This window comes from Sorex fumeus, unplaced genomic scaffold, assembly GCF_029834395.1.
Source record: "Sorex fumeus unplaced genomic scaffold, SorFum_2.1 ptg000086l, whole genome shotgun sequence".
Lineage (NCBI taxonomy): Eukaryota > Metazoa > Chordata > Mammalia > Eulipotyphla > Soricidae > Sorex > Sorex fumeus.
In genome coordinates, this window is record NW_026606143.1 from 34,898,226 (window position 1) to 34,910,000 (window position 11,775).

Consider the following 11,775-nt stretch of genomic DNA (forward strand, 5'->3'; position numbering starts at 1 on the left):
TCTGTTTATATGAAATGTCCCGAATGGGCAGATTCTGAGACAGGAAACAGATTCAGTGGTTACCAGAGAATGACAGGACAGAAGAATGAAATAACACGTAGAGACTTTCTTTGGAGGTTCATAAAAATGTTTTAAAACCAGACGGTAAGGGCCAAAGAAATAGTACAGTGGGCAGGGCACTTGCCTTGCATGTGGCCAACCCAGGTTCAACCCCTGGCACCCCTACATTTCCCTGAGGCATGCCAGAGTGATCCCTGAGCACTGCACCAGGAGTAAGCTCCCTGAGAACATCCAGGTATGACCAGAAGAACAAAATATAAAAATTGGACTGTAGTGAAAGTTACTCATATACTAAAAACTAATGAACCGTACACTTTAGATGAGTGTAGTATGTGAATTATATCTCAGACTTTTGGGAAAGAGAAAGAAAACCAGTCACCTAAGTGTTACAGACACTGTTAAAGAGAGTATGCCAGAAATTATAACCTTTAATTCTTTTTTTTTTTCATACACACTTCACTTTTATTTTAGTTCAGCATATTCGAAACATAATTTTTGGTTCAGCATATTTAAATGCTTCAATATTTTAGTTCAATATTTAGTTCAACTAAACTAGTTAATATTTTAGTTCAGCATATTTAAAACATAATTTTATTAACCCGAAAGCCAATTACAATTATGAACAGGAAAAAGAGAAAAGAAAATTATTTCAATTAGGAGAAACAGCCACTTATCTTTTTCCTTAGCTTAAAAGAAAGGAGATACAACAGCCGTAGCATTTTACACACACACTTCATGAATCATAAGATGTAATTATACATTGAAGTACCTGCACAGGACTGCACAAGACTTTACAGAGATATAGATTTCTATTTGACCCTTCATCTTCTACAGTATCAAGTACCTTGTCTCAGTATCTACACAGTACAGAAATTTTGAGAAAACCTATGCATCATGTCTTCATTCTGAAATCATTCTGAAAAGAGACATCATTGGATTCCGTGACAGAAGATGAAAGACGCAGAAGTAGGTTTGGAGAGCAAGTATACAGCAGGCAGCCCGTATTCAATTCCCATCACTCCATCTATCCTCCAGGCCAGCCTGGAGTGACCCCGGGAGGAGCCCGAGACACCCACCCCTCACGAAAGTTTGGGTTCACTTCGAAGCCAAGAGTTTCTTCGAGAAAAGCATTGGGTGGCTGGGGTGGGGGAGGTTACACCACACAGGGATTCAGGGGGCGATTCCTGCCTCTGGGGCTCGGGAGTGACCCCTGGCAGTGCTCAGGAGACCGTATCTGGTGGCAGGGAATGGAATCGGGGTTGTTGCCACAGCGGCTGCCGACAAGCCACTGCAGCCTGAGCCCCGGCACTAGCTCCCTGACCTGGTTACTCTACAGCATGACAGGGCAGCCTGCAGCACGGACACGTGTAGGATAACACAAACCATTGCCCTATGCAGTCCATATGGAAGGAGTGCTTGCAGGGCAGGCAGCGAATGTGATCTCCAACAAGAAAGTCCGACAGACAGATAGCACACTCCTGGGGATTTCCTTGAGCTGTTGCTTCGCTAAACACATAGGTGTCAATAGGAAGACACCGATCACACCTGAGTCTCTGGATTCTAGCTAATTCTGCTTGGATCCAAGGATTTTCTGCCGAACTCCGGTGGGCTGCTGGCAGATCTACAGGGAACTCCTGGTCCAGGCTTGGGATCGACTCATAGGACAATTGATTGGACTGAGACTCACTATCCAAGAGGTCATCGGAGGCGAAGCTTTTGAGGCAGTTCCCCATCTCTTAGGCTCAGAGTGGAGACCCGATCTTAAGAATCAAACACTCCGCCCGAATCCAAGCAAATGGAAACCCAAGGAGGCTGCTTCTGGATGCTGCTGGACCCACACGGGCAACAGAGAAGGATTTCCCGTCTCTGTACAAGAGAAACTTTTAAGTCTTGATGAAAAGTAAGTCCGGGGCCACAGAGAAACTTGTTAATGAAGCTCTGCTGTCTTTAGAAAAAGAAGTACTGGTCATGAACTGAATTAGCTCCAAATTCAGTCACAGCACAAGCACCTCTGTCCCACCCCCCCGTCCCCCCCTCCCCCCATCCCTCACAAGTCTGCTACCAAAATCGCTTTTAACTCCGTGCATTCATGAGAGATCAAAAGGCTGTTCGAAAGAAGGATGACTAAAACCGACGAATAAGAAAGATTTCATCACTGGCTATTAAAATCTAACTTAAGCTTCCTGAATTGGTAACCCATCAATTAGTCTTCAGTCTTGCCCCTGAATTCTGTTCCTTATACCTGTCCGGAGAGGTATCAGCTTGACTGGGGAAAAGTTTTGTTGTTATTGGTTTTACCTTTTTGTTTGTTTGGAAGGGGAAAGTATGGACTAGGTACTTTTGCCCTGCTTCCCCCAAGAGGCCAACTAAAGTATGCAAAGTATTTATAGATGCACAACACCTATAAAGACTAATACACATAATGCCCTTAAGGACATGAGTGTGTGTGAGTGTGTGTCTGTGTGTGTGTGTGCGCATGCACACATGCTTCCAAAATTCATAGCCAGAGGGGGGAGTGTGTATGCTTCAAAAATAGCCATGTGTGTGTGTGTGTATATGTGTGTGTGCGCGCATGTACACACGTGCGTGCGAACATGCTTCCAAAACTCCTAGCCATGTGTGTTAGGCGTGGAGGTACGTGTGAATGTGTGTGCACGCACACACACGCTCTTACAAAATTCACAGCAAGGTATGTATTTTCTCCTATACTTTTAGATGAATGATAAATGAAATCATATGGGAAAGCAACATGAATCAGTAATTTCTGAAATCCTATCATCTGCCTCTGTTGGAAGGACAGGATTGTCTGATACCATAGTAAGTTAGAATAAAGCATCTGCTTTATCTGAAAAGAATCAGAATTTGACATGCTTCAGTAAACTGCCTGTCAAACTTAAGATTTTCTCGAATCAGGGGACCCATAACATAACAGAGCAAAACACCAGCCCAAGATTTTACTGCGGCGGTGAAAAGTGGCTTCCCTACTAAATCTGCTTTTCTCCATCAAATGCATGCAGTAAACTTTCTTTATGCTCAAACTCGGTAAATGCCCATCAATACTCCTCCTTTCATTGTTTTTCCTTGCGTCTTTTCCCCATGACTAGAAGTCTCCTGAATAAAGTGGCATGGAAGCTCTGAATCAAAGGAACAGTAGAGAGAGGTCACAAGACATGATACCAGAAGCAGGCTTGCTTGATCAAAGGAGCACGGGACGTCACCTGCAATGCCCCATGACAAAGGCGAAATAACAGGAGAAATAAGAGAAATGGCCCTGGACCTGCCTTTGACTTCTCTCATCTGACGAGGGTAATACAAGGATCAGAGACTCCAAGCAAGAATATCAGCAAACCTCCACTTATTAAGAATTTCCAGACTTGTTTTAGGCTTGAACAGCAGGGGTCTACACTGCCAGTGTAGCCATCGACATGGCAATAATGGCAGTCAGAGTGTTACTCTCAACACTAAGCCCAAGGGCTCCTTCTTACTGATGCTTATTTAAGGACCACAAGCCACCTTCCATCAAAGGCTGCAGTTCTCTGAATTCTCTGACCTTGCTTTTAAAAAAACTGGCCACTGAGCCTTCATTTGGGCCAAAAGCTAAAAAGAGAGGGCAGCGTTGAATGTGAATTGAGGGCCCTAAAAATGGCTCTGGTTCATTGCATCTTATTAATTAATTAATTAATAGCTCAGTGGCTCATAGGAAAACTCTGCTATGTTTACTTCCAAATTAAATCTTGGCTACCAAAGTTGGCTAGCATTTTCCTATCTTTGGCTATTTCCTAAGTTTCGCCTCTAGATGGTCAAGTGACTACCTAGCTTATCTTACCAAATAGTGTTTATCAGGTTCTAGAGTTAAAAGGTAGAGCCTCAGAGCACCAAATATGAAGAAAATACATACTATAAACATGGATTTTCTAGAGTTTGTGCTTTAAAACTAAACTAACAGACTAAATTTCACACACGGTTTTACTCATTAATATAATAAAATGTTTTACCTCTAGTCGATTCAAGTCACGGGGTTGTTGGTTTGCTGGCTTGGACTCAGAATAAGAATCAAATAAACCACACTCCCACTTGGGCTTTGGAAAGGCTGAAAAGAAACAAAAAGATAACATAAGAATATCTACTACAGCCACACTGGTCACTGATTCCTATCAGCTTTCCTATACCGAGTAAATACAGCAACAAAATCCTCCTGCTTGTGTTGGAGTTACAGCACTAATTATATCAAAGTGGGGCTGGAGAGATAACACAGCGGGTAGGGCGTTTGCCTTGCACGCGGCCGACCTGGGTTCGATTCCCAGCATCCCATATGGTCCCCTGAGCACCGCCAGGAGTAACTCCTGAGTGCAGAGCCAGGAGTAACCCCTGTGCATCGCCGGGTGTAACCGAAAAAGCAAAAAAAAAAAAAATATGTCAAAGCAGTATTTCAAGTTCCTTACACACACAACTCCCTACTTCTCTTATCCCTACTTCACACCTGCTGAAACTGAGGAGCTGGGATACTAAGCCACTTCTTCATGGCTGGACAGAGTTCAGAAATGGAATCGCCGTGATTAGAATGCAGTCACTTTTGCAGGAAAGCCTAGGCTTTTAGCATTGCGTGCTATAATGGAGTTGTGCTTCACACTAGCTGTCACTATCACACTTAAGTTTTGGGAGATTTTTTTTGTCTCCCACTACCACCAATTTTGCAGTCGAGTTTCCCACATTTGAGGAAATCGCACGGGTCAGCACATCCGGAGTGCAATGGATAAGCCTCACCCTGGGAAAACCAGCTTCATGATCATGGTATCTCCCCTGCCAGGTGAGTATCACACACCTAAGTTTGAATTCTTCTCCTGACATCATTTGTAAATGGTGGTGACGATGGTGACAGTCTCAAAGGTACCAACATCCACTCGGGTGCTAGTGCCTTTTAGCTCTGATTGTTAGCAGGAGGCAAGATCTTATAAGTATATGTGTCCAAGAAGATATCATGGGATGCTCATTTCTTTTGAGGAGCGGGAATAATTAAAATCCCGCTAATTTATCACTGGCACTCAGGCGGGTGTCTTCTAACACCTAACAATGGGAAAGGCTTTTAGGTGGGCAACTGAATGGGATCGGTGTGAGAAAAGCCATGCCAGGCGAGCTACTGCTTCACACCCATGCTAGTTCTTAAAAGCAGAGTTGGTATCACCATTTAGCTACTGTGTAATTAAGAAAGAAAGATCTCAACAACTTGAAAAACTGCCGATATTCTGAAAAGGAACAGAAGTCACAAGTCAAATCAAGAGCAGCCAATAAAAAATTCAAGGTGCTAATGCAATGCTTCTTTAGGAAAAAAAGAAGAAAAACGTTTCCATTCAGTGTTAAAAATGAACTGGCAGGGCCCACAGATGTGGTCCGGGATAGAGCTCATACTTCATGTGGATAGGTCTCAGGTTCAATCCCCAGCACCTAATGAAGGAAGGAAAGAATGTAGGAATGTTTTAAAATACAATTGGGGGGGGTGGGAGGAAGTGATAGTACAGTGGGTAGGTGTTTGCCTTGTACAAGGTCAACTTTGGTTTGAGCTCCAGCATCCCATATGGTCCCCAAGACCCGCCAGGAGTAATCCCAGAGAGCAAAGCCAGGAGTAAGTCCTGAGCACCACTGGGTTTGGTCCCCAAACCAAAGAAAAAAATTTTTTTAAAAAAAATGGACTGGTATTGATTTTCATCCTTCTCACACTCTCAGCCTCTCTGGCATCTTGCAGGGTTGGACAAGCCAGCCGTCCTGCACAATAAAGCGCCAGCCATTGGCCACCAAGCAACAGCGAGCACTTGCCTGTGAGTGCAGATACCCCAAAGGTTGGCGTACTCTGGTCTAAATTTCACTGATCCCAGTGAGGGAACAGGAGCCTATGAGTGCACCTGTGAGTGGACCTGGTGAGCTCACTGCTTCCTGGGTCCAAAGCACAGCTGAGGTGCTTCTCGGCCCAGCCACAGAGCAGTTTTTTGTTTGTTTGTTTTTGTTTTTTATTAGTGAAACACCATAAGGTACAGTTGCAGACTTACAAATTTTTGTGCTTGGGTTTCAGTTATACAATGATCCAGTAACCGTCCCTCCACCAGTGCCCATTCTCCATCATTTACATTTTTTTTTAATTTTTATTAGTGAAACACCATGAGGTACAGTTGTAGATTTACAAATTTTGTGCTTGGGTTTCAATTGTACAATGATCAAACACCCATCCCTCCACCAGTGCCCATTTCCCACCACCACGGGTCCCAGTATCCCTCCCACCCCCATCCCCCATCCTACCCTGCCTCTGTGGCAGGGCATTCCCTTTTGTTCTCTCTCTCCTTTTGGGTGTTCTGGTTTGCAAAAGAGGCATTGAGTGGCAATCATGTTTGGTCTATAGTCTACTTTCAGCATGCTTCTCCCATCCTAGGAGGATCCTCGCAAGTTTTTAACCAACGGAAGTTCTCACTGAGTTTGCTGGTGCCCTGAGTAGGACGATGTGACAGTGGTCCTCTCACAGTGGCATGCTGGGCAACCACCAGCTAAGGGTCTTCTCCAGCAGGTCCCCATGTCTCTACCTCCCTGTCACCTTTCCAGGGCTGACCTCCCTGAGGCCGTTGACATGACTGGCCATTGACAGGCCATAATCTGGTCTTCCGGTTTCTGTCATTGCCCCTCAAAACCCACTCTCAGCTCAGCAAGCAGCGCGGGCATTTGAGAGAGTCAATAGATGTTTATTCCACTGCCCAGCTGAGCATATAGCAATGTCTCTGCCCACCACCTAGCCCACGCCTTCCTTCCCAGCCTCGCCCGGAGCCCTGCTGAACCTCTGCACTGCAAGCTAAAAACCCTCTACACCCACAATACCCCCAGCCGCTCCCCTGCGTTGCCACGTGAGCCCTGCCTCACGCTCCCCACTCGCAGCCCCGGCCTGTGCTATGCGTCTCAGACCGTCCTCCCCATGGTCACAGCTGGACTTCAATCCTGCACTAAGTTCCCCTGGCAATCACCCCCCCCCCAACTCCTGGCTTCTGAAATGGGGGCTCACTGCCCCCAGGGGGGACACGGAAATGAATGTAGGGGTCAGGGAAAGTCACCAGCTGAATTCAGAATGTATTCTCACGGGGCTGGAACCATAGCACAGCGGGTAGGGCGTTTGCCTTGCACACGGCCGACCCGGGTTCGACTCCCAGCATCCCATAGTAGGGTCCCCCGAGCACTGCCAGGAGTGATTCCTGAGTGCAGAGCCAGGAGTGACCACTGAGCATCGCCGGGTGAGACCCAAAATGCAAAAAAAACCCCAAAAAACCAAAAATACAAAAAAAAAACCCCAGAATGTATTCTCGGGAACTATTTGCCATGATGTCTACCACATGCCTACCAGGCAGGATGGACAGGGCAGGGAGTGGGCAGTTTCAGGGCACAGCTGCAGCTCGCAGCTACCCTGAAGGCAGTGCTGGTGAGAAGAAGGCCCTGGTCCATACGGGGAGCCTCGGCCTGTCTCTACCAGAACCCCCGGGGGCACCTGGACAGGAGAGGTGTCAAAAGGCCACTGACAATCTTTCCCTTCTGACTCTGCCCTTTGATTTTCACTGTCGGAAAAAGCAGCAGTTCTGCCATTAAATAAAATGGTACCTGCCATCATTATTCTTCCATTATTTTACTCAACAACAAGCTTTATAGTTTTGAACATGTGGTGACAGGAACCAAATTTGGGTCTACTCTTCACCAGTGTGTTGCCAAAAATTGGATTTCTTTTTTTGTTTGTTTGGTTTTGGAGCCTGCACCCTTGATGCTCGGGGGTTACTCCTGGCTCTGTGCTCAGGACTCACTCCTGGCAGTGTTTCAGGGGCTCTATGGGATACAGAGGACCAAACTCAGGCCGGCCACGTGCATGGTGAGCACCTTAGCTGCCGTATTATTGCTCTGGTCCCGGATTTCACATTTTGAAAAGACTAAACATGGATCGGTTAAGAAAATGCTAGGACAGGGGCCGGAGCAATAGCACAGCAGGTAGGGCGCTTGCCTTGCATGCGGCCGACCTAGGTTCGATCCCCGGCATCCCATATGGTCCCCTGAGCACCGCCAGGGGTGATTCCTGAGTGCAAAGCCAGGAGTAACCCCTGTGCAATGCCAGGTGTGACCCAAAAAGGAAAAAAATAAATAAATAAACTGGGTGTGACTCAGAAACAAAAATAAATAAACATATAAAATTAAAAATAAAAGAAAGAAAAGAGAAAGAAAATGCTGGGACAGAATTAAAAGCTAAGTAGTTTTTCAAAACCAAATGGGGCACATAACTGCACCCACGCCTCCTAATTAACAGGACCACTTTGTTTAATTTCTTTTGTTTTGGTTTGGTTAGGTTTGCAACGAATCTAAAAGCACAGAAAGAATCTAAAAGCACAGAAAAGACCTAGATAGTTCTGGCCATTTTCGTGAACCATATACAAAGATAAACATGGATAACGAAGCATTTAATAGCTAACTGCTAAACTTTCCTCAGGGTCTGAGGAATAGACCAGCACCAGCATCGAGCTGATGAGGTTTTATGAGGTCTCTCACGTTTTTTGCTTAGAACTATAATTATTATTTAAGCATAATCCCACAAGCTCTGAAAATGATGTGCAATTTTTGGTTAATTGAAGGATGTGTGACGGGTTCCCTCAGTTGTTTCTGAATAAACGCATGCTGATGTTCTCCATAAAGACCAGGCCTAGAGGGGTCGGAGTGATAGCACAGCGGGTAGGGCGTTTGCCTTGTACGCGGCCAACCTGGGTTCGATCCCCAGTATCCCATTATGATACCCCAAGCACCACCAGGAGTTATTCCTAAGTGCAGACCCAGGAGTAATCCCTAACTAAGTATAGCCGGGTGTGACTCAAAAAGAAAAAAAAAAAGACCAGGCAGAAACGGGGCGGGGGGGCTTCACTTCAAGGGAAGGAGCTGCCCTTGGCCGTGATGCCTGTTTCCCCGGGCCCCCACGAGGCCCCCCCTGCAGCAAGGCAAATAGCCTGCAGCCCAGAGGAAAACAACAGGTACTTTCTCTTCACGTATTTTACTTGGGACTTCCAAGTCTGTAGAAACTGTTGTCGGTGACTTTTGAAACCATCGCAAAACAGTGGGACACCTCAAACTGGGACTTCTCAAACAAGGAGTCCTGAAGCCTAGTGTCGGTTCCTCGGCCTCACGGCATACACATGATAAGCATTACTAGAGAACCCCCAAATCAAAAAGGTAATGGAAGGGCTGGAGAGACAGCACAGCTGGTATGGCATTTGCCTTGCACGCGGCCAACACAGGTTCGATTCCCAGCATCCCAGAGGGTCCCCTGAGCACCGCCAGGAGTAACTCCTGAGTGCAGAGCCAGGAGTAACTCCTTGTGCATCACTGGGTGTGATCCAAAAAGCAAAAAAAAAAAAAAAAAAAAAAAAAAAAAAGAAAGAAAGAAAGAGAAAACAAAAACAAGGACAAAAAGGTAATGGAGATGGAAGAAGTTGCCCAGAACTCTCCCAGGCCCTCGAGACAAAAGCGTCAGGGCAGTCACAGCAGCTAAGTAACGCCAGCAGCAGCAGCACAGCCTTCTGAACTGCCTCTCTTAGAAAAAGGGATTCCTCAATGACCCGACTCAGTCACTAGAGCCCCACAGTCTCCAGTATGGCCTCAGGAACAGTCACTTCTTTGCCTCATTCCAGAGAAATCTCTGTCCTCCCGTTGTTCATCGATTTGCTCGAGCAGGCCGAGTAAACGTCTCCATTGTGAGACTTCTTGTTACTGTGTTTGGCATATTGAATACTCTCAGTAGCTTGCCAGGCTCTCCGAGAGGGGTGGAGGAATCGAACCCGGCTCGGCCGGGCTGGCTGTGCGCAAGGCAAACGCCCTACCGCTGTGCTATCACTCCAGCCCCATTCCAGAGAAATAAAGTGAGAAAAGGGAAGAATCGGGAGTGGAGAGAAACAAACCAAAGAGAAATAGCACTGCATCACGCGGTCTAATTGCAAGTGAATTCCCGCGGCCCCCTCACGAGGACAAACTACAAAGAAGGCGAGCCGGCTGGGAGCAGGGCAGTTTCTGGAGCCAGGAAGTAGCGGTATCAGCAAACGCTCAACGCTGAAATGAGCCGCAGTTTCCCCTTCATATATTCTACAGAGGCATTCGGGGGAACACCCCAGAATGACTCGCTCTCCCCCAAATATGTTCACCTGTCATTGGTCCCCACCATATGCTGGATAGGGTCTGTGTGAGCCTCACCCCACACTCCCTAACAGGAAATAGCTCTTTCCGTTTTGTTTCATTTGAGGGCCACACCTGACAGTGCTGAGGACTTACTCCTGGCTCTGCACTCAGGAATCACTCCCAGTGAGCTCGCGGGACCGTGTGGGGTGCTGTGATACTGAAAAGCGTACCTGGATCTGCCGCATGAAGGTAAGCATCTGACCTGACTTTCTAGTGACACTTTTAAACATTAAAATTGTCCTGGATAACCCCCCCCCGCCCCGCAACCCGACTTTCCCATCATCGATGACATCGTGCAGTGATGAGCATGGGTCACATAACCGCACTCGGATGCCAAATTTGCAAACTTGGGGAGAGGCAGTGCATGCACGCATGCTCACAGGCAAGGGCTGAGAAGCTCACCGGCATTTTTTTAATTGATTCACCGTGAAATACACACTGAGAAAGCTGTTCACAACTAGGTTTCAGTCCTACAGTGTTCCAACACCCATCTCTCCCACCAGTGCACATCCCACCATTAGTGTCCCCAATTTCTCTCCTATGACCCCCACACCCCCAGCACTAGCACAGCGGTAGGGCGTTTGCCTTGCACGCAGCCAGCCCGGCCGAGCCGGGTTTCATTCCTCCGCCCCTCTCGGAGAGCCCGGCAAGCTACCGAGAGTATCTCGCCCACACAGCAAAGCCTGGCAAGCTCCCCGTGATGTATTCGATATGCCAGACACAGTAACAACAAAGTCTCCAATGGAGACGTTACTGGGCCTGCTCGAGCAAATCGATGAACAACGGGAGGACAGCGTTTGTCTGTCTGTTTGACCTCCCACCCCCAGCCTACTTCTATAACAGGCACCCCTCCCTCCCTCCCTCCCTCCCTCCCTCCCTCTCTCTCTTTCCCTCTCTCTCCCACTCTTTCCCTCCCCTTTAGGGCCCTGTGTGGTTTGCAATCTCTCTTGCTCTCTCTCTCTCTCTCTCTCACACACACACACACTCTCTCCCCCTTTCCCCCTCCTTCCTTCCCTCCCTCCCCTTTAGGGCCCTGTAGTTTGCAATAAAGATATCGAAAGGTTCTCATGTAGATCCCTTTACCTACTTTTAACATTCAGTTCTTGTCCAGAATGATCCAAAGCCAGGGAAGACAAGGGCCAGGACGACTGGCCAATAGCTGGAATCGACCACGAGTGTGTGTGGGTCGGAGGGTAGGTAAGAGAGAGAAGGGAGTGGTGTGACATAATAGCTGGGAGTGATTTTTTAGCTGTTTTAGCATATTTTAGCATTTTTCACTGTGACGCCTGCAGGGGGCGGCAGTGCGCCGCCTCTGCCTCCAGGAGTCACTGTGCAGCTAAGCGCCAGCATTGGCATCAGGCAGGCAGCAAAAGGGGAAGAAGACGACGCTGCCACTTGCCAGGCCAGGACTTGGGTCCCTGAGACAGCTCCAGCCCCCAAATGCCACATTTTTCCATTGAGAGTCGGACACGCCTACACTAATGTACAAAA

General features: G+C 47.2%; 1 protein-coding gene and 1 non-coding gene across 3 annotated transcripts in view; both read right to left on the reverse strand.

The window, feature by feature from the left end:
* REPS2 (RALBP1 associated Eps domain containing 2) overlaps positions 1 to 11,775 on the reverse strand; it is a 252,371-nt gene that overhangs the window by 78,222 nt on the left and 162,374 nt on the right. For both annotated transcript variants that reach the window (XM_056131290.1, XM_056131289.1), the window contains exon 9: positions 4,056 to 4,150. In XM_056131290.1, the coding sequence (XP_055987265.1) occupies positions 4,056 to 4,150 (95 nt within the window). The remainder of the gene's footprint in view (positions 1 to 4,055; positions 4,151 to 11,775) is intronic.
* On the reverse strand, positions 4,717 to 4,875 carry LOC130039450 (U1 spliceosomal RNA). The gene has a single exon (XR_008794876.1). It is a non-coding gene; the product is annotated as a U1 spliceosomal RNA (small nuclear RNA).